Source organism: Protopterus annectens, chromosome 6.part0 (genome assembly GCF_019279795.1).
Source record: "Protopterus annectens isolate FY-2018-M chromosome 6.part0, PAN1.0, whole genome shotgun sequence".
NCBI lineage: Eukaryota > Metazoa > Chordata > Ceratodontiformes > Protopteridae > Protopterus > Protopterus annectens.
The window spans coordinates 434,263,549-434,287,100 of NC_056737.1; the positions used below are offsets into that span (position 1 = coordinate 434,263,549).

General features: G+C 43.2%; 1 protein-coding gene across 1 annotated transcript in view; it reads left to right on the forward strand.

The window, feature by feature from the left end:
- IVD (isovaleryl-CoA dehydrogenase) overlaps window positions 1-23,552 on the forward strand; it is a 1,038,753-nt gene that overhangs the window by 297,804 nt on the left and 717,397 nt on the right. Inside the window, exon 5 of the mRNA XM_044073537.1 lies at window positions 10,826-10,919. Within this exon, the coding sequence (XP_043929472.1) occupies window positions 10,826-10,919 (94 nt within the window). The remainder of the gene's footprint in view (window positions 1-10,825; window positions 10,920-23,552) is intronic.

The window sequence follows — 23,552 nt, forward strand, 5'->3', positions numbered from 1 at the left end:
ATTTCAAAATTATCAGGTGTAGTAGGGTAAGTCAGAGTCTGGTAGAAGTGCCAAAGATAATGGATCTGGTTTCCAAACAGTTGATAGTAACACTCCAGTGTTATTAGTAGTAGAGATTTTGGCAAGTCCTCCTGCATTTAAAGCTTTATAATCTGGAGCAAAGAGATATTTTGTGTAATGTACATTGGTCATAATGGTTAACAGGCAGCTGACATCTGTGTACAAAAGATTTCAGAAAAGGTAAAATAGGGCACTAACAGTGAGTACCAAAGGAGAGACTATTTTTGTTTTAATTTATTAGTACAGTATTAAACTTTACATGAAGGGTCCTACTTGCATTTAGCTTCTATATTTTGAAAAACAATATTATGCCTTGGAAACTTAGTTGTTGAATGTAAATTCTGTTCAATAAAATGGAGTAGGAGATCAAAGAGAGATCTTTCAGCAGTAGCCTCATATCTATGCATTATTAGAAAGCATTCAGCATAGATCACAACGAGTCATTGTACTATGACTAATGTTGAGAGCTGGAGAAAACATACTTGGATTTTGGCACATGTCCAAATAATTGGCCAGCTGCTTTTTTAAGATTTTTTTCCAAACATAAAAGAAGGATTAACTATAAGGTCACTCACTGACTTGGTCTGTTTATTTAAACTGTGAAAGTGAAGCCCTTATACCTCCATCCCAGTGCAGTATATGTAAATGCAATGAAAGCTCTTAGGATTAACGTCATTTTTTACACTTTTTAAATGCTACAAAGTGCTCCTGTAGAATAGACTTAGCTAGCATACTGATGTTTCTAAATTAACTCCTGCAAATTTTGTATTTTTATTTAGTCATTTCACCAGTCTCTCATAATAACTGGCAGCTTCAGTAAGTTTGTTCATTATTTTCTGTATCAGTTTGAACTCCATGTTCTGTCCAACTCAAGAGTAAAAATCACTTGTTTTTTTATAACTGTTTGTGACACAGAGTATGCTTTTAAGTCAAACTTTGAGGGAAAATAAACTGGACTTATTGAATGTATATGGTATTATTTAGAACAAACCATTAGTGAATATGCCAAAAATAAATAAATAAACTTTTGTAAGAAGCTTCAGACTCATTCTTTTTACATCGAAGGAGATCCAGACTGAAATTTCAGAAGAAGACCAGCAGCTAAAACACTTCCCCCTTTCAAATACTGTGCCTGTTGCAATGGGATGGAGTCAGACACGTCAAGCTGTTCTAATGCCATTTTCTGCTAAAATAGAATTGGTTTCCTTACCAGGAGGTTTATTATGTTTAACTTGATTCAGTTCTGCTATCATTAAAGAGAAAAACATAAGTCCATCTCAGTAAAATAGCAGGATGAAACCTGAGTTTAATGCAGGCAACCCCAGTTTGACTAGCAGATTGGGCTGCTGTAGAAGCTCCTTGGGGAGGATGGGAGTGAGTGGCTGCTGGCTCAGCCATCATAGGCAGAGGAAGGTGGCTCTGGCTCACCACGTGGGTAACACATGTTAGAAGTACTAGGTGTTCTTCCCATGGAGCGCGAGTCTGAGCAAGCACTGCCTACATACACACGCACACGTGTAAGTTGAAAGAGCATACAGAGGTATGACCTCTACAGCTGGCAGCATAGAAGTGGTGCTTAATAAGGCTCCAAAAGGGAGGATGGATTGTCAGATGCCCCACTGGACTGTTAATCTGGCCTGCTGCCTACCATTGACTCTCGCCAAAGGGGGTGGGGGATGAATTGGCTAATAAGGCACTCAGGGTAGGAATGAATGGATGATAGGACTCTTAAATAGGACAGGAATGCCTGGCTGTCACCTCTATCAGAACAAATGCACTAGTTGGTTGAAGACAGTTGATCCACTGGTACTCCCAGTGGGAAAAAGGAAAAAAAAAGTGAGAGAGAAATTCACAAAATACTACTCAGTAAAACAGTTTGGGTATTGCCAGTTATAAACTCTTAAAGTTATAAAAGCATTTTTGTAAGCAGAGATTTAGTCAGAGTCATAGAAAAACTGTGCGTGTATATAAATCTAGTGTTAGACAGAGTAGTTGCATAGATATAATTTTGTCAAAAATTGTATCATAGTGACCTCTACTGGCAAACATAAAAATTTAGATAACCAAGTATGGTCACAGCACTTGAAAGTTCAAAATTTAAGATCCTGTCAAAATGTTAAGTTTTCAGCAAAAATTGTATATGAATGATCATATTAAACTTCAATCAGGTTGCAAGACTGACTGACTACTACTGAAGTAAGTCTGAAATGAAGTAAGTCAGAAAAATAAGACCCAGATCAGTATGATAGCAGAAAACAGCCTTGAGCACTTTCTTGACAGGAACAACTTTTGCTAAATTTAATAAGTGATCTATCAGATTTAGAACAATAAACATAATATGAAGGTTTTTTTACATAGTATTCATCTCCTTCTGACAGACTCAATTTTCCTGTAAATTGCTAGCTGTAAAAATTGAGTTCCATGAACAGCTAGTCAGGATGTATGCTAATAGATGGAGTGGCTTTAAATATTGAGTCTGAGTGTCTGTTCTTTAGTTAGCCATGCAACTATTCACATTTTTATCAGCTATTCCGTTTTACTCCTATTCCCCCCTCATTGGTAAGGGATGACTTCTTGGTCATATAGAGTGTACTTAAAGGTTCCAAAATACCCATGTAGTTACTGTAAAGACGGGGCACTTCAGTTATCTGCTTCTGTGTTAACTTGTAGATCTGAAGTAGGGAGTTCATTTGTCAGCAACCTGTGGGTCTTGGATCCGATATCGGATCCGAGCCGGCAACTTGTTTCAAGCTAATGGATCTGAGCTCCTAGCTCCTCCTCTCACCCATAATCCCCTGCCAACCCTCCATGACCTCAGATCTAGTTTGCCGCGCTTGTGGATAGCTGGATTCCTGAGAGCTCGTCTAGTCACTGGCAGTTAAGTTTAAATTTTCTGTCAAATTTCTTCTTTTTTTCACAAAGTAAAGTACGTAAGTGTTAGGTTCCCATTAAAAAGTAAAAATATTTTCTTTAAGTAGTTTTTTTTTCCCCCTCCCTTCGCTGTCGTTAGAAAGTGTGTGTTGTGTGTTGTGTTTTGTGTGTTAAATTTTCTGTCAAATTTCTTCTTTTTTTCACAAAATAAAGTGCGTAAGTGTTAGGTTCCCATTAAAAAGTAAAAATATTTTCTTTAAGTAGTTTTTTTTTCCCTCTCTTCGCTGTCGTTAGAAAGTGTGTGTTGTGTGTTGTGTTTTGGGGCCTGTGTGTGTGTAATATTACCTTCTTTCTTTAAGTATGGCTGGGGCCCCAAAAGCCATTTTTTCTAAATGTACCAAGTGTGGCCATAAGCTCTCCCCGGCTGATGGCCACACTCTGTGCGTTCGGTGCCTTGGGGTTGAACACCTCACCTCAGGCTGTACCATTTGTGCAGCGTTCAACCCCAGGGCACTGAAAGAGCGGAGGTCGAAGCTGGTCTTGGCGAGACTTTTACTCCCGGACTCAGCTCCGGCCTCCGCTGCTCCCGTGGCTCCACCACAGGCTGTGGTTGCTGCCATTCCTGCCCCCTTCCTCCGGCTTTGACTCAAACTCCCGCTAAAGCGCCGGAGGACAGGGAGGCCAGGAGGGAGAAACGGAGGGAGAAGCACCACAAGCGGCGGGCCGAGACCTCCGTTTCGGCCCCGCCAGCTAAGCGGGCTTCTCCCTCCACTGCTTCTAGGTCTCAGCCTCCTCTGCTCCGATCCCCTTGTTTCTCCCCGGGGCCCGAGGAGGAGGAGGCCCGATCTCCGTCGAGGTCATCGAGGCGGCACTCCAGGCCTGCCTCGGTGACCTCTTCGAGATCAACCTTCAGTATGTCCGATGCAGACTTGGACCGGATGATGCGAAGGTTCATCCAGGCCCAGCTGCAGATGGGAGTGCTCTTGCCTCCCCCTCCCCCCTTCGGGGGGGAGATTGACACCTTTTTTCCATCCTATTGCTCCTTCTCCGACCCGCTATCTGGGTTCGGAGCGTTCGGAGCCGAGCAGCGCTGGAGCCAGGGGTGGGTCGGCACCGACAGTACTTGGTACTTCGGATCCGACCCTGCCCTCGAGCCTGTCGGATCCGACCTCTCGGAGCCGTGGCCCGAGCTTCGGATCCGAGGGATTCAGTATGCCTTCGGCTCCATCCAGGTCGGAGCGCACTGGCCCTTCGGATCTGATGGTCTCGGCGCCGGTTCCGATCCCTTCATCAGATCCGAGTGGGAGCCGATTATCGGAGCCCAGAGAGATTGGTTCACCCTCGGCCTTCGATGTTGTGGAGAGGGCTCTGTTGAGAGCATCCGGACCCCCGGTCCTTGTCTCGGCTCCTCCCTGCACTCCCTCTCTGCTGGGCCAGGCTTCCATCACCCGGCCAAAGGGACAGCCTGCTTCAATGTCCCAGATGGCTCCATTGGAACAGGATGTTGCTGGCGAGGCCTCCTCGGACATCCTCCCCGAGGAAGTGCCCTGCAAGCATAAGTGCAAGAGGAGGCACGTGGACTCCCCTGAGTCCTTAACTGAGGACACGGACTTGAGGAAGGGGAAGGCTCCCCAAGATCACCTCCTGAGGATGTCTCCTTTGGAGACATCATGGAGATGCTGAGGATCAGAGGTATGTGGTCTGCCCCAAGTCTTCCTCCGAGTCTGTGTTTCTGGAGGCATTCGAAGCAGGCCCGTCTACCTCTTGGGTGTCCCCTCCGGCCGACCCCTTGGTGGACCTCATTACCACCAGGGCGTGGAAGGATCCGGACTCCGTGGAGCCAATACCAAAACGCCCGGACAGAATACTAAGCCCCCCCTCAGACCGATCGCACTGGAGCAAGGCCCCCCCCCCCTGTAGATGCCATGTTGACAGAGGCAGCCACGAAGAGAGAGCTAGCTCAGGAGAGCCCCTCAGTCCATCCTTCGAGCAAGGAGTCCCGCTCGATGGACCGCTTAGGGAAGTGAGTTTTTAGTTCAGCGACCTTCTCGGTAAGGTCTCTGAACTATATGGCACATGTCATCAGGATGCAGCGGGATCTTATCAAAGAATACACTGCCTCCCCTCCTGAGTCCATGTTGGCTGAGGACAAGCAATTGTACTCCACCCGAATGGCCACTCTGAGATCAATTTCAAATACCTCTATGCAGCTATTGTCCCACGCCACTGAGGGAGCCTCTAGGGCTAGCGGAGCAGGCCTAGTCATGAGACGTCAGGCCTGGCTCCGTCATTGTGACTTTGCAGAGCCTTTTAAAGCGTCTTTTGCGAATGCCCCTTTCGATGGTTCTGCCCTGTTTGGCAAAACGGTTCGCGAGACACTTGTCCAGAGCGAGAAAGACGGGAAGACGTTGTCTGCCGTCCGAGTCCGCTTCTCTGCTCCCCAGCGGTCCTTTTCGAGGAACCAAAATGGTCAGAAGAAGATGTGGTTCTAGAAATCGCAACATTCTCAACCCGCTCCGGACAACCAGTCCTTCCGTGGCAGGGGAGGACGGAGGATGCCACCCCAGGGGCAGAGGGGCTCCGAGAAATTTTGGGTCCAGAGAACCTTTCTCTGAACGGCCCACACAGCAGTCCTGAAGGGTTGCCCGACTGCTCCACTCTGGAGGCAGTCGGGGGGTGCTTCTCGGTGCACCTAGTGGCATGGGAGTCCATCACGACAGACCGCTGGGTGCTTCGCATTATATCCAGAGGGTACAAAATACCACTACTCCGTGTCCCCAAATTCAAAAACCTCCCCGATGTACCACCCGATCAGAGGGAGGCGCAGCCGCAGAAATTCAGCAGCTGCTAAGAAAAAGAGCCATCCAGCCCATGCCCCAAGACCAGCTCGGATTAGGGTTCTACTCCAGGTTCTTTTTGGTGCCAAAAAAGATGGGGGGCTTGAGACCGATTCTAGACCTTTCCCTCTTGAACCTGTCAGTAACCAAGGAAAAATTCTGAATGGTCACTCTTCAATCTATTCTCCCCCTTCTAAGGGAGAACTATTGGATGTGCTCTATAGACCTCAAGGATGCGTACTACCACATTCTAATGGACAGACGATCCAGGAGGTTCCTCCGCTTCTGGCTGGGAGCCAGTCACTACCAGTTCAGGGTCCTTCCCTTTGGCCTCACCACAGCCCCCAGGGTGTTCACCAAGGTATTAGCAGTGATTGCAGCCCACCTGAGACTCCAGGGAATACAGGTCTTTCCGTACCTGGACGACTGGCTCCTGACCGCCCCAACAAGGTATCTACTTTGCTCAGCCAGAGATTTCTTTCTCCACCTAGCCCCACAGTTAGGCATCACCATCAATGCCGACAAATCCCTTCTGGCCCCGACACAAGTCATAGATTTTATAGGAGCTAGAATAGACACCAGAGAGCTACGAGCCTTTCTAACGTCCGAGAGAATTTGGAATTTGCAACTCCATGTGCGGGCTATCCTCCGATCAGAGACCCCACCAGCAGAATTGGTCCTGAGGGCACTAGGCTCCATGGCGGCAGCGATTACGCTCCTTCCATGCGCCCGTCTGAACATGCGGGTACTGCAATGGACCCTGCTAGTGCAATAGTTCTTTCTGTCTCTTCCTCTTTATCACCCCATTGCTATCAGCAAGGCTTGCAGGAGGGCTCTTTTATGGTGGCTCCAAGCTTCGGAACTCCATATGGGCCGTCCCTTCTGCACCTCTCCCCCTCTCGCCACGGTGACCACGGACGCCTCCCGCCTCGGGTGGGGGGGGGGCATTATTCAGGCAGGACGGTCCAAGGCACGTGGAACGACACAGAGACCTCCCTGCATATCAACGTTCTGGAGATGAGAGCGGTGCTGTACGCCTTGCAAGCACTTCAGAATCTCCTCCCCATAGGAATGATTGCAATTCAGTCGGACAACATGTCTGTTGTCAGCAAACAGGGGGGAACCAGATCTTACCCTGTATGCCGCGAATCCATGAGAGTGTGGGAATGGGTGATCTCCACCAACCGCTTTCTGATTGCAACGCACATTCCGGGACGGACCAACATCCTAGCGGACAAACTCAGTCTCACCCTTCTTACCCCGTACGAGTGGTCTCTCAACCCACTAGTAGCGAAGCAGATATTCGCAATATGGGGGCAACCCTGCTGCGATCTTTTTGCGTCTCCCTCAAACACCAAATGCGGCAATTTCTTTGCTCTGATTCCCCCTCCAGGGGAAACTCCAAGAGACGCTCTGGTGCATGCTTGGCCACCCGGTCTACTTTATGCCTATCCTCCTCTACCCCTGATGCTGCAACTCTTACAGAAAGCCTCGCGGTTGAGGAGCAGGATGATCCTCATTGCCCCATTCTGGCCTTGGCAAATTTGGTTCCCTTACCTGTGGTCTCACCTAGTGAATCCTCCTTGGATTCTGGATCCCAGGCCGGATCTAATCTCCCATCCATCGGACTTACCGACCCCAAACCTGGACAATCTGAAACTGACAGCTTGGTTGCTCCAGTTCCACTCCTAGTTAGGACTCCCGGTATCTCTTCACCAGTCAAAGCCATCCTTGTGGCAGCGCATAAGCCCTCCACCAGGAAAGTGTACCGCAGTAAATGCAAACATTTCTCCATCTGGGCGGAGCACCATGATCTAGATCCTTTTACAGCTCCTCTCCCGTCCATATTAGACTTCCTAACCGAACTTTTTCAGGAAGGTGCTAGTTGTTCAACCGTCAAAGTGCAATTGGCAGCCATCTCACATTACCATGTGGGACATGATACAGGGCCTTTGATGCCGGCCAAGTTGTGTAAAACCTTTCTCAAAGGCACCTTCCTGCTTAGACCCCCTATAAAAGAAGCCGTACCACTGTGGGATCTTTCACTAGTTCTTCAAGCCTTGACTGCTCCACCTTTTGAACCCGCTTCTTCAGTAGACCTCAAATTCTTGTCCTGGAAAACAGCATTCCTTGTAGCCATCACTTCTGCAAAAAGAGTTTCGGAGCTTCAAGCTCTTTCTGTGAAGCCTCCTTATTTGATCTTTCACCTGGACAGAGTGTACCTCAGGATCAATCCCTCTTTTCTTCCCAAAATAGCATCAGAAACCAATATAAATTTACCGTTTTTTTCCCCTAAATATCAGAATAAAGGAGAGTACAAGCTGCAGTCATTAGATGTTCATAGGCAGCTACGCTTTTATACTCATAGAACAGCTGGTCATAGACAATCCGACCAGCTGTTCGTTTCCTTTGCCAAATTTAATTTGGGGAAAGCAATATCAAAATATCTCTATCACGCTGGATTTCTCAGTGTATCCTACTGGCGTACCAAGCCTCTGGGAGACTCGCACCTGAAGGAGTTCACGCACATTCCACTCGTTCCATCTCTACTTCTGTGGCCTTCAAGTGTAGAGTCCCATTGAATGATCTTTGTTCGGCAGCCACTTGGGCTTCATCTCATACCTTTATTAACCACTACAAACTGGACGTGATTTCTAGAGGGAGAGCATCCTTTGGCTCTGCGATGCTTCGCAATATCCTTCCATGATGGCCACCCAAGGTTCAGGTAGCTGGGGACTCTGTCCCACAGGTTGCTGACAAATGAACTCCCTACTTCAGATTAAGAAGTTATGTACTCACCATAACGTTCCATCTGAGTAGGTAGCTTCATTTGTCTGCAACCATCCCCCCCTCCTTCCCCCTGGCCTTCTTCGGATCTGTCTTAGTTGGATACCCGTTTTTGGGTATATATATTGAGGGGCAAACTCGATCTGAGGTCATGGAGGGTTGGCAGGGGATTATGGGTGAGGGGAGGAGCTAGGAGCTTGGATCCATTAGCTTGAAACAAGTTGCCGGCTCGGATCCGATATCGGATCCAAGACCCACAAGTTTCAGACAAATGAAGCTACCTACTCAGATGGAACGTTATGGTGAGTACATAACTTCTTATTTCTTACTACAGTGCTGTGCGGGATTCACAAGTTGCCAAGTATATCACTTTCTCGGAGTGACAATTAAATGTGGTATACTTGGCAACTTGTGAATCCTGCACAGCATTTTACATTGGTAAAAGAAAAAATGCATTAAACAGGAAGATTTACAAACACATTTACAGTATTCACCGTAAAGACAACAAGAGTACTTTAGGTAGGCACTCATGTACTTGGAAGTGGTTTTAAAAAAATTAAAGTTTATGGTACTCGAACAAGTGCAAGCATCGGCATTTTCTGGGGACTGGCAAAATAGGTTGCTGCATCGTGAAATGTTTTGGCAAATCAAACTGGATGAAGCCAGTTTTCCCGGTTTGAATGATATTGTTTCTCTTCTTAGTGAACTGAAGAAAAGAGCAACTTGTTCTTGAACTTTTTGCCATATCCTGATTTTAACTTTACACTCATGTGTTTTTGTCACTTGGTTTTATTACAAGAAGAAGTTCTTTTCTGCCATTAGATAACATGTTTTTCAGGCTGCTTTTTTAATTTTTCAACCGGTTACAATGACCTGTGATTGGTTAGTTTGGTGGGTGTGTTTCCAAATCAACTGTTTATTTCAAATTTTTAATCCAAGTTGTGTTACATTTTATCACGGTTCTGAAGAAGTAATATCACATGATGAAAGCGCTTAACCGAGGTGGTTTTTGTTTTTTAAAATAAAACTGTGTTCGTTGGGATTTTCATCTGACTGGATTCTTCTTTGCTTTATTTAGAGAGTGTTATTGCCAGTCCCAGAGTGTGCTCGGCTCTTGGTTGGCCAGTAATTTTGTGTGTTTTACTTGTTTTGTCATGGTGGTCTTGGCAGACGTAAGTGAACACTGTTTTGTTTGAGGTGTGTTTGGGGGTAAAGAACAGTAATTTAGTTTTTGTAGGATTTAGTAGTAGTTGAAAATTATTTAGCCACATTTCAATAGATGAGGATTGTTGTGTAAGGTCATGGAGTTTAGAGATTTGATAGAGCAGATTAGGACTGAGTCACTGAACTAGTAGGGTAGCATTTTTGTAGCCGTATAGAAGTCATTGACGAATATGTAGAAAAGTTGTCATTGTTGTGTCTTTCGGCTTTTCCCGATTAGGGGTCGCCACAGCGGAACTCCGGTCCGCTAATGATTGGCAGTAGATTTTTACGTGTCGAGTTGCCAGCCCTGACGCACCGCCTTCAACGAAGGTACGCCCATTCACGCATGTCTACACACAGAAGACGCTCTAGCTGAGAATCGAACAGGACAATGTTTTACTGTGAGGCGACAATGCTACCGCAGCACCACCACCGCAGATACGAATATGTTGAAAAGTATGAGGCCTAATATAGATTCTTGTGGGGCACCAATAATTATAGGCAAGAAGGTGAAGAAACCATTTTTCCATTTCCCTGCTTGTGCTCTGGTTGAGAGGTGTAGTAGATATGGAACCACTGCAGTGAGGAGTTGAGAACCCTAATGATGGGAGTTTAAGTAAGAGTTTTTGGTGGGTGATAGTATCAGCAGCTTTTGATAAGTCTATGCTTCTAGTCTTTCTGAGAGTTTTGACAACATTAACAAAATTCAACAAAGACTGGGGAAACTGAGCATCACATAATGCTTCTTACACTTTTGATTTGAGCAGGTATGAGTTTTGATTTTGTGCCACGTCATCCATAACTTCAGTATAATTTTTTATGTTCTTTACTGTCACATTTTGTTCATCATTCATTTATTAGAAGAAATAGTAGATACCCCTGGTGCCTTCTTTCACATCCGTTTAAAAACTACATGACTGATATTTGTGTTTTCTTCCAATGAATGTAATTTACTAACAGTAAGTGATGCTTATCTCTCTTGTACAGTATTTTTCTGCTAGCTTGCTGTGTTTGAATGTAACTTGTTAACCTAATTTCACTGTATCTTTTTTTTTTTTTTTGCCCAGCTGTGTAGTGGTGAACATATTGGCGCTCTTGCAATGTCTGAAGCAAACTCTGGCTCAGATGTTGTTTCCATGAGACTGAAGGCTGAAAAGAAAGGTAGTGGACTTTTTTTGTAATTTATGTACAGTTACTGATTTCTCCATTTTCTGTCCTACTAAAAGCAGAGGCCATTTCTTAAAGAAAATCTGTAAGTGCAGAACGATATAGAAACATGAAACTGTTACAGTGAAAAGATACATAAAGCATAAAGTAAGAATGAGATTTTTGTGATGGTACAAAATAAACATCTTATGTTGTCAGTTTTTGTTCTATTCTCAACTGATGGGTTGGGATCCCGACCTCAGATCTGACTCGGCCATTACTAAAGTTTGTGGTAACCAAAAAAAAAAAAACTCTCAAGCATCTCCCTTACCCATAATGTACCAACCCCTAACATACCTCTGATTCCATTTGCCGCTTTTTGCAAAAGGACATGGTCAGCCATAGCTGTTGAGCTTCATCACTAATTCTCAGATAAATTAGAATTTGCCTTTCAAAACTTTATATTCTGAATTTACGTATTTATTTGTCTGGTTTCTATTAACCCCTTACCCTTGTGCTTATAGTTGTTGTGTCTTTCGGCTTTTCCCAGTTAGGGGTCGCAACAGCGGAACTCCGGTCCGCTAATCATTGGCAGTAGATTTTTACGTGCCAAGTTGCCAGCCCTGACGCACAACCTTCAACGAAGGTGCGCCCATTCACACATGTCTCCACATAGAAGATGCTCTAGCTGAGAATCGAACAGGACAACATCTTACTGTTCTGTAAATACCATCGTTATCTATCCCTTTTCTTTAATACATTAATGTATTCTTTTCTACCATTGACAATTAAAACGACTAAGAACACAAAATTCAGTTTATTCGAAAAAAACACAGATCAGGCCTGAAGAAGTCTTATGATAGACAAAAGCATTTACTGAATGTGTTTTTTCTGAATAAATTGAATTCTTTTTTTTTTTTTGGTTGTTCTTTTAAGTCGTTTTGGTTGTTGGTTTATTTATATGAATTTTTTGTTTTCTGTTTGGTTTTGTTTCTTGTTTACCATTGTTGGCAATACCTTTTCCTGTTTCTGTTCTCTATTTAAAAAAAAAAAAAAAAAAAAAAACTTTCCTATCCACTTTATTCTTTTTTTGTTTGTAGAATAGCTGAGAAGGGCCTGTCCAGCTTCAAAAAGTGTTTGAAGTGTGGGCACAAGTTGCCAATTCAGATGCCCACAATCTTTGCGTTTACTGTTTAGGTCCACAGCACCTACAAGAAGACTGTTCTGTCTACCACAGTTTTAATTCCCATGCTTTAGTGGATAGAAAGAACAAATTAATACTGAAAGGTTTGTTGCCTTCGTCTTTCAGACAAGCTGTTACAATCTCCCAAGTTAAACTCCAAGGAGTCAAGCCGAAATCTCCTATTTCTTCTTCCTCATCTCCATCCTCTTGAGTTGTCCAAGAAGAGGACTAAGTCGGATTCAAGGAGGTCTCAAAACTCTCCCGCCATGGATCTGAAGAAAAAGAAGTTTACAGGTCCAACTTCCTCAGAGCCGACCAAAACATATTCAGAGCCAATTGTGTCAGATCCTATTGTATTGCCTAGGACTCATTATTCTCCATATGTTGCTCCAGTTCCTTCCAGGGTCCTATTTTCATTTATGGAAAGATGCCATGCTAAGTCACCTTCCCTGACCTTGTCATATTCCTCCAGAACTTTGACTGAAGAAGATGTGGATAGGATGATGAGGAAATTTTTCTCGGTACAGATCCAGATGGGTGTGTTATCAACTCTTACCACTTTGCGTCTGGAGGTCTGACCTTCCACCACCTCAGACTCCTTCTCTGATCGCTTTGGTTGCTTCGGAGTCCCTGGATCTGAGCCTTTCGGGTCCATCTGGCTTGGATCCAAAAATAACCCCGTCTTCGGATCAGAGGCTAACTCTGAGTGCATCTGTTCCGACATCCTTGGATCCAGAGGACTCTCAGAGATGAAGCTTCTTTGTCAGATCTGAGGCACTGGGATTGACACTGAAAGTTTTGGAGCCGGCTTCAACACTGGATAGCTCTGTGCAGACTTCCTCCTTGGAGAGATTGCTTTTGGGGCAGGATGAGACAGCAGTACAGAAGCTTGCCTTCTCGGTGCCAAGGTCTTCTCTTTCTCTGGGGCGGTCTGCCTTCGAGGTTGTGAAAAGTGTGTTTTTTGCTCTGAGAGGATTGATGGATCCAACCCCCTCAGATCTTCAGTCCAGTACCCAGATGTGTCTGCGCTTGGGGCCTCATCATTCAATTCCACAGGGACAGCCAAGAGTCAGTCACCGAGTTTACAGACTTCAATGAGGGTGAATAGTCCCCACAATCACCTCCAGAAGAAGTCTTATTTGGAGACATCCTTGAGATCCAGAAACGGAGAGGAGTCAGTATTTCTGGAGGCCTTTGGAGCTGGCCTGTCTACTGTCTGGATTACTCCGCTCGCCGACAAGCTCATTCATTTGGTCTCTCAGTGGGCATGGAAGGAGCCTGATGCAGTTGAACCAATACCCAAAAGGCCAGATAGGATTCTAGCCCCACCCGTGGGGAAGGAATTTTGGTCTAAAGGGGTGCCCATGGATGCCATGGTCGTGGAAGCGGACACCAAGAAGGAACTTGCTGAACAAATTTCCTCTGTTCATCCCCCTAACAAGGGAGTCTAGGGCGATGGACAGGTTTGGGAAGAATGCCTACACTTCAGCGACTTTGGCTCTTAGGTCATTGAACTGTTTGACACATTCTACTAGGTTGCAAAGGTATTTGATCAAAAACTTTCAAATTCCCTTTCAGGGACCATTTCTGCTGAGGCCCAGTTGTCCGTGCCTTCTCAGTTGGCTACCTTCCAATCTATCACAAATTCATCAGTGAGGCTTATTTTGCTTGTAGCCAAAGATTTCTCATGGGCAGTGGGTTCAGGCATATCCACTAGGAGGCATGCCTGGATGCGTTTATGTGATTTTACAGAGCCCTTCAAGTCCTCATTCAACAGTGCCCCTTTTGACAGCACTTCTTTGTTTGGCCTCAAAGTGAAGGACACATTATCCAGGTGTGCGAAGGATGGAAAGACCCTTTCTGCAGTGGGTGTATATTTTTCAGCCCCTCAAAGATCTTTTTCAAGGAATCAATGAGGTGGTCGGAAGATGTGGTTCTGGAAGTCCAGTGTCCTTTCCAGGGCACACATGGAGAAAGTTTCCCTAGGGAAAGAGGGGGAACTCTAATAGACAATGACATCCCTGCTGTGGGAGAAACCAACAGAAACAGCGGTCCAGAGATTCTTTCTCTGACAGACCCTACCAGCACTCCTGAAAGGACACCCGATTGTCCATCTCTGGAGGCAATTGGGGGTCAACTATCCCTGCACCAAAGAGCCTGGCTAGACATGACATAAAAGATACTTGGGTGCAGAGGATTATTTCCAGAGGTTGTATAACACCTTTTTACCCCCAGCTCTATGAAAAATTCCCAATGTTCCAACCAGTTAGAGGAAAGAAGCAGTGATATAAATACAAAAGCTGCTAGAAAAGAGTCATTGAAGAGGTCCCACCAGACCAGATAGAATCCAGAACTTACTCCAGATTCTTTTTAGTGCCAGAGAAAATTGGAGAGCAGTTTTGGATTTCAGCAACTTCAGCAAGTCAGTTCAACACATAAAGTTTCGGATGGTCATGGGTCAGTCCATTCTCCCTTTTCTGGGTAAGGACAACTGGATGTGCTCCATAGATCTTCAGGATGCGTACTATCAAATAAAGATGAATGGACAATCCAGAAGGTATTTATGCTTCTGGCTGGGAGCCAGTCACTACCAGTTCAGAGCTCTGCCCTTTGGCCTCACCACAGTCCCCAAGGTGTTTACCAAATGTATGGCAGTAGTAGCAGCTCACTTGAGACTGCAGGGATTCCGGGTGTTTCCATATCTATTTGACTGGCCCATAACTGCCCCAACCAGGCACCTGTTAGTAAGGGCATGTAATCATGTACTCCAGATTTGCTCTCATCTATGGATAACCATAAATTACGACATGTCACCTACAACCACCTCAAAATTTGGAATTCATAGGAGCAGTTTTCAACACAGTCAGTGATAGCTTCTCTTCCTCTCTCAAGAGTACAAACTGTCAGATTACAGGTCAGAAAAATTAATTGCAGTGCCAAGATTTCAGCATGCTTGGTCATTCAAGCTGTAGGATCAATGTCAGGGGCAGTAACCTTAGTACCTCTAGCCAGATTTCATATAAGAATTCATCAGTGGATGTTAGCAACACAGTGGTCGATGCTTTACTAACACATGTCAGCACAAACAAGAATCACTCAGGCATGCAAGAAAGATCTCAGGTGGTGGATTCAATCAGATCAGGTTCTACAACAACATCCATTCATTCTCCGTTAGCCCAAGACCGTAGTGACCACAGACGCTTCCCAGTTGAGGTGGGGAACACAGTCCAAGACACTTGGTCCCCCGAAGTGGCCAACTTGCATATAAATGTCCTAGAGCTGAGAGCAGTGCTCTTAGCGATGCAGGCTCTCCAGTATGTTCTCCCTTCAGGGACAATTACAATTCAAACAGACAATATGTCAGTAGTTTGGTACATCAACAAATAGGAGGGACCAAATCATGCCTGTTGTGTCGAGAAACACTCAGAGTATGGCAATGGGTGATCTCATCCAACTGCTTTCTCATAGCAATGCACATTCCAGGGAAGTCCAGAGTGATAGCAGAGAAATCGAGCAGGTCCATTCTTGTACCGCACGAGTGGTCTCTCAACAAGAAAGTGACAGAAATGATCTTTTGTCAGTGAGGCCAGCCTTTCTGTGATTAGGGCAGCAGCTACTTTGCCCTAATCCCCCACAGGAGGAATTGGCCTCCTAGTGTGCTTTATGCTTCCCTGCCAATTCCATTAATTTGAAAATTTCTGCAGAAAGCTGCCAGTTTGAAGAGCAAAGTCAGCCTCATTGCACCTTACTAGTCTCAACAGGTTTGGTTTCCCTTCTTGTGGCCTCATCTACTTTTACCAGCCTTGGATTTTGGATCTGATTCCAGACCTCCTGTTTCACCTGACAGGTATGATTCACCCAGACATCTCAGACCTCAAGCTTGCAGCCTGATTTCTTCAGTTCCGTTAATAGGCAGTCAGCCAATGTCCTCTTTCCCTCTCCACCATATCCTTCTTCCCGTAAACCTTCAACACAAATAAAAGTAAATGGAAAAGATTTGTTCACTGGACAGAACAAAATCATGTTGATTCATTTTCAGTTCTGATACATAACATACTTGATTTTTTAGCTTTACTCTTTAAAGAAGGGACGAGCACCTCTACTACTAAGGTTCAGTTACCAGTAATATCTAATTTTTTTATTGGATTTGAAGGTTCTTCTGAGGCCTCTTCTAAACTTTGCAAAGCATTCTTGAGAGGCGGTCTTCTTTTGAGACCACCATTTAAAGACCCTACTTCACCATGTGGTTTGAACTTAGTATTGCATGCATTAATACATTCCCCTTTTGAACCAGCAGCTAAATTTGTCTTTTTAGTAGCCATTACCTCAGCTAGAATAATTTCAGAACTCCAAGCTTTGTCTTCAAAACCTCCCTACTTGATTTTTCATAAGGATAGGATTACATTGCAAATCAGTGCATCTTTCCTTCCCAAGGTGGTGTCGGAATCCAGTATCACTCTGTTCATTAATTTGCCAGTATTCTTTTCTAAATTTGCAAACAAAGGTGATGTTGCATTAATTTATTGTTCACAGACAATTACATTTTTATCTACATAGGCTAAAATAAATCAGAAAGACAGACCAATTGTTTGTTTCCTTTGCAGATTTGAAATTGGGTAAACCAGTTGCAAAAGTAACGTTAGCCAAATGGCTGGCTTACTGTATTTTTTTTTATCTTTAATAAATTGGGTCTTTACTTAAACTAAACCTGTGTTTTCTATCCAGGATATCCATGGATGACATATGTGCAGCAGCAACTTTGGCAAGTCCACATACCTTTATCTCTCATTACAAATTAGATCTGGTATTGAGGGGCTTAGCATATTTTGGTTTAACTGTGCTCAGAAATATCCTTCCGTAGAGTCCACCCGGGTATTTAGGTAGCTGGGGGCTCTGTCCCAGCAGTTGAGGATAAAATGAAAATTGAGACCATCAGGTAAAGAAGTTATGTACTCACCATAATGTTCCCTCTGTGTTTTCATTTTCATTCTTCCTGAACCTCCCTCCCACCAACCCCCCATCCTTTGTTTCTACAAACTTCTGGAAGAGTCAGATATAGGGACACCACTGCCCTTTTGAGTTCCAGATATACTTTCCTCTGTTGGCTACATACATTTTTAAGTATCTTTTTATATATACATGTTAATAGTTAACACTTCTGGTAAAGACAGCAAAAAAGATCTGAGGTATGTTGGGGTGGTGCATTATGGGTAAGGGAGAAGGGCAAGAGCTTTTTTGGTTACTACAAGCTTGGGAACGGACAAGTTGGATCCGAGGTTCAGAGCTGAACCCAACAGTTGAGGAAGAATGAAAATGGACAACACAGATGGAGCATTATGGTAAGTACATAACTTCTTTTTAGTCTAGGACCTCCCAAAGCTTGATGAGGCAAGTATGGTTTTTATCTGAGACAGTAACCCAACTTTATGAGTAAGTTTAGAACACGCAGTTAGGAGGCTTGTCCTACTGTGTAGCCATTTCGGAGTTGAACACCTTGGTTGCAGAAGGTTTGAAATGAATCCCAGCCATTACTGGACCAGGGTCATGCAGAGTTAGCTCTGCATCATAGCCATGGTCACAGGGATGGGGCTGTACGATGGGCTTTCACAGAGGAGATGAAATAACCAAGTACAAGCCTCGGCTACTACTGTGAGCCCCAGTGATTGACATTGATTTTTTTAGCCAGTGCAGTACATTTGGTGGTGATAATTTTGGGGATGGGATAAAGTCCCAGTAGATTGAGTTGAGGTTTTTAGTCAATGTAGTACATTGCTGTGATGATTTTGGTGGTGTGCAGGGGAACCTAACACTCGTACTGGTCATGTGAAGCACCAGCTAAGGAAAAACAACATTATGGAATCTGTTGGATTTATGTACCCTTTATATCCTGTAATTTCCCAAAATATAATGCTAGCAATGAAAGAAAGCCATCTGTATGAAAAAGCAAATGTACATGTTCAGTTGTGAAAAAAAAGTCTGATCCTGTACTCTGGATGCATTAAACAAAGCTGTGATGCCACTGCCAAAGGTTTGTAACAGTTTAAAAAAAAGTAACTTAGTCCTCAACCTCATCTCATTTCAAACATTCACAACTTGAGCTTGCAATCCAACTCAAAATTGATGTATTCTATATAATTAAAATTTGTAATTTGAAGGTGAAGTTTAATAACAAATTGTATCAAAGACCAAATGTCAGTTGTGTTTAGTTTCTGCTTTTTCATTTAAGGAACATCTCCAGGACTAAACACCTACTTTTTGAAAAATATTTTGGTACTGTTTCATCACAAAAAGTGGTGGGCTTTTCCCAGAAGGGCACTTATTTGCCCAGCCTTGAAGGATTGCTAGCCAAGAGTCAACCCCATGAAGTCCATAGGCTGAGCACTCTTTGGCTGCAAGAAATTCTGAATGTTTTGGGACTCAAACTGCCTTTTATGTGGTTCTGCTCAAGCCGCTGGGAGTTAGGGCACTTGGAAGATGCCCTGTTGCTTTGAAAGGTGGCCAATGGTCATATCCTGGGTAAGTAGCTTAGGCTGCTGCAACAGGAATCTATTACAACATCCACTGTTATGAATGTCGGCTTGTTGGAGTGGATATTTTGTTTACAGTAGGTATGTTGTGAAGTTGAGTGAACGTGTGGGTGTGGACATGGTGCGAATGTGGAGTAAACAATATCCTTGTTGTGGTGTTATTGTGTAGGAAATGTTTAGTTGGCATGCCCTTTCATGACAACAGCATCCCCAGAATTAGAATATTAATGTTGCCAGTATGGGGCCATGACTTGCACATTTGAAGTACAGTAGACTTTGATGCTTATGAAAATGTTTTTGAGAATATTTGCAGATGTGGTTTTATGTGAATTAGTGTATATTTATATGCATTTTGCCATGTGTTCCTGTACATGTTTGGATTATATACCTGTGTATGGGAGGTGAGGTTGGGTGTTTGTCATATTAGTCTATTAATGACCAAAGGATATGGTTAAGCACCTCAGTGGTAATGGGTTTGAAAACCTCATCTTTGCAGAAATGCCCATATCCTTGCATGAGTGCTTTTCTCATTGCTTATGAAAAATGGGGCACGATTACATAGTGTATCTGGTATGATTATTAGAGTTTAGCTTAAATAAGGCAATCACTAGGTAATGTGGACAGTTGGCCAAAGTGGGATCCTTGTATAAACTCATTTGAGGAAATTGGCCTTAATAGTACACATTTGGTATAATTTTCCTTATCTTGTTTCCGCATGGTGCAACATGTGTTAGCATCAGACTGTCTTGATTTTTTATGAAGTGGTAAGTAACTTACACAGTTTTGCATATTGTCGAACCATGTTAGTAGAAATGGCTGCTGCTGTAGAAATGAAAGTAATATTCATTGACATTTTCATTTTACAGAGTATAACCCTCAATGTAAGTAGCTGATTACTTGCAAGTTACAATTCTGACAAAGCTAACCACTTCCGTATGATCACATCCAAAATGTGATTCCTAAAATTTGATCAGGCAATGAACACCCATTCATCTTTACCTTTTTGTAAACATGTTGTATAGGCTATGGCTAGAGTGCCTATCAGCATGATGAAAATTGGTGAAACAACCAGGGAATAATCTTGTGGTAGAGTTACATTGAAGTCAGGGCCATATACAGCATCTACATAAACTGCCCAATAGATACATACCAGGTTGCCTCTCGCCACAGGGGAGACCCCAGGCTGCTACTCACCTGCAGTACTCTACAGAGCCACAGGACACTCTACAAGAACAAAGGCAAGTTAGAGAGTAGGACATATAACAAGAGTGCTTGTACTGGGATCAGAAAGAGTATCTGTTTACTGGTTTGGTAAACTCCTCCGACAGCTGCGCATTGTTTTCCTGGTGGCACTTCTAAGTATGAGTAGAATACCAAGCTTAGAACTATTTAGGAAGAAGGAAACACCTACTGACTTATGTACTTTGAACCACAGCAGCAGCAACATCCCTTATTGCTCTGGACTATCTAGCTTGCAGTGCTGAGTACAGTTGTGGAATGAAGACTTAGTTGCAGCTTCACTGCAAACAGTCTTCTGAAGAAGGCTAGTAGAAAGAACCATGAGATTACTTTTTATTCATTTGCTAGTATTGTTATAAAAAAAAGACAGTACATTTGGCTGTCCACTGAGAAAAGGTTTATTTCCTCACTTCATTTCCCGTATTACCTAGTGTGAGGAAAAATAAGAGTTGTTCAGTCCTCCCAAAATATTTTGCCTTGACAGTTTAAGAAGCAAAGTTGTCTCCTGGAATCAAGGTAGTGTTGAAGTTTCTCCCTTTTATTCTTTGGTTGAGAGTAAACACATGGCATATGCATCTTTGATTAAAAGACATAGACATAACTTTAAGAGTAAAAGACGTAGTAGTTAAGGAATCTCCTTTATGTTCATGAAAAGCCATCAGTTTTTTTCTTGGCAAATGGCCTGGTACTCTGTAATCCTTTTTGTAGATGTGATGAGAATCAGTAAAAGTGTTTCCTAAGAAAGACGTTTCAAAGATAATGATCTTGCTCAAAAATGTAAAACTTTCTAACTAATCGTGCCCCATTTTGGATCAAGACCCTTACAAACAGGCTTGATATAAAGAACCCCATTAAAACCTAACTTATTAATGTGAAAAAAGCTAACACAATATTCCACAGATAATGAGCTTAGATTGTGTAACACTACTGTCTGACATGCAAATAAAGTACAAGTAAGATTTCACAGAGCTCATTTTCTCTCTCCTTTCATGTGAAATGTTCACCTGAGTAAGAAAAAAGGGAAACTTTTGAAACTGATTATCAAGCCACTAAGCAGTGCGATACAGTTTGGAGGAGTATTGCAGATATGATCTTCCAACTGGAAGTATTAGGTTCTCCTTGAGTGACAGCCACACCACTGACTGCAAAAAGAATGAAAACAATGGTAATCATGGCCAAATGGTAGCAGTTAACTTCAAATGAGGATTTTCTTGTTTTCCTTTTACTACAACTCTCTGAATTAGCGGAAGTAGCGTTGTTGCCTCACAGTAAGACGTCCCGTTCGATTCTCAGCTAGAGCGTCTTCTGTGTAGAGACATGCGTGAATGGGCGTACCTTCGTTGAAGGTTGTGCATCAGAGCTGGCAACTCGGCACGTAGAAATCTACTGCCAATCATTAGCGGACTGGAGTTCCGCTGTGGCGACCCCTAACCGGGAAAAGCTGAAAGACACAACAACATGAGGTGAGCATACATCAGACCCCCTCTCCAAATCTGGCAGAAACTGAGAGAGATAGGTGTTGTGTAGTTATAATGGAGGTAGAGCCCTTGGAACCCCCCCCCCCCCAGTTTTTTTCTAACTTGTGAGAAGACTTTTGTGCTTAGCTGTGACTGATGGTCCAGATAATATTTTTGACTTAAATACTTTGAATGCTAATCTTTTCAGTTCTAATCTCTTCACTGTCAACGGGATGTTCAAAGACAAGAACAGCTTCCATAATCTCATGGCCATTTATCTGAAGAGGGACTTACAGGGGATTTTGCAGGGACACATGCATTTTTTTTCCTCAGGTTTCTGATTTTAGATTGTGAAGACAGTGATATCTGTTTCTTCTTGTGAGGGATTCATTTTTTCTGAGACTGTTTCCAGGATGTATTAATGATTTCAGTGGTGGAATACTGAGGCCTCTCAGCCCCTAAGAAAATATTATGATTTCTTACAGGTGGAATTTCCAGAACCTTTACTACATCTCCAGAGCTGTCAGCCTTGGAGGTTGTTTTTGTCACAGCCTGCAGTTCCCCTGTTAGCCATCCTGCTCCCCTAAGAAAGATACCGCATTTGTCAGTGTTTTTGCTTCAGACATATCTGAGGGCATAGAGGACAGGGTCTGCCTTTTTTATTGATGACACAAAGATTGTCTTGAATTATTATAGTACGCTTCAACCCACCAACATTTGCTTTTTATTTCAAATAATATTTCTTGCAAATGAAACTGCCTCCTTGTAGCCTTTGGTACAAGATAACAACTTGAAACTCAATGTACCCAGTGAGTGTCCCAGCCCAGTTTGTTGACTTGGAATCAAGCTTCCTTGATATTCAGCATCACCACACAGAGATAAAGTTGTTCTGAGTGAATGTAAGGGAGTCAAGTGATAATGTTTATAACAGCATGAATTGAATTGTGATGTCTGTTGTGAATGTTTCATGCTTACATGAAAAGGCTGAAATTGCCACTGCTGGTAGTGTAGTCTGTTAGACAAAAAATGGGACTCAGGACAGGGTTGTGGAAATAGATGAAAGACTTGAGCAACAATGTTGGTAGGAGAACAAATCACAAAAGTGGAAGTTAATGATACATGGGGGGAAGTGACTTACTGGACTGTGTGAGGTATAAAATGGTAGAACTGACTGGTTTTACAAAATATTATTTGGGTGATGCATCAGAGAAATGCTCGTCACTGTGAGTTTTTGACTTGTAAGGAGGTAGAGAACAGGTATTATGTAAACTGTGGCAGCCAGGTAGTAAATTGTTGGTGGTAGGGTGGATTGTGTATATTGAGCAAGGTTAGACAGAGGTGTTTTTATGAGCTTTTCTTAATGTGTAGATGTAATAAAGAAACATGAATGTAAATGACTGAAATATAAGCTGCTGTTTCCTTCAATATTAGACTTTTTTTTTTTTTAAGTGAGACAGTGTTAGTTTTGGACAATCCAGAAGAGGCTATTGAAAGTTTATCCCATGCATGAGTCCCCCCAAATTATTTATGGTATTATCCCAGTTATTCCCACTAGGGGTGATAATTTATTGACCATGAGATGCTCAAGGTCAGTCTTAAACTAATGGGATAGGTTAATTCAAGCACCAAAGGGAAATTAGCTAGGCTTAAAATGGCTCTCAAGGGCAGCTAGCCTAGTGCTTACCTATGAAAAAGTAAGAGTTACAATTGATATTGAAGCACATAAAAATGGACCCTACTAGAAAGAACCCAACTGAATGCAGAGATATTGGTACACCTGGGGAAGTTGAGGCATGAGTCAGTCAGAAAGTCTAGTTCAGCAGCGAAAATAAGTGTTCGCAGCAGTGTCAGTAGGTATGAGATGGTTAGACTGAGAATTCACATGAACTGACAGTTGGATAAAGATGAGTTTTCTTGTTTTGACTTGTGGTCTGAGAAAGATAGAAATTAATGAGCTGTGTTATGTTGACAGAATCAATCTAAGGACAAATAAATGAGGCTGCAAAGTTGATTAGAATTTCATTCCCTTTTAAATAGACCATCAAGGTGAAATGTTCTTTTCTTTCTTCATTTGTGAGTCGATTTTCAAAATTAATGCATTAATTTATAGTAGTTTAGTTTAGCCACAAGTTAATGGTTCCTTAAAAGCTTTATATACTAGTACATGGGCAGAGTTTAATTATGTGTGTTAAAAGTGGTGTTATATGACTTGTGAATATAGCATGTGCACTTACAATAAAAA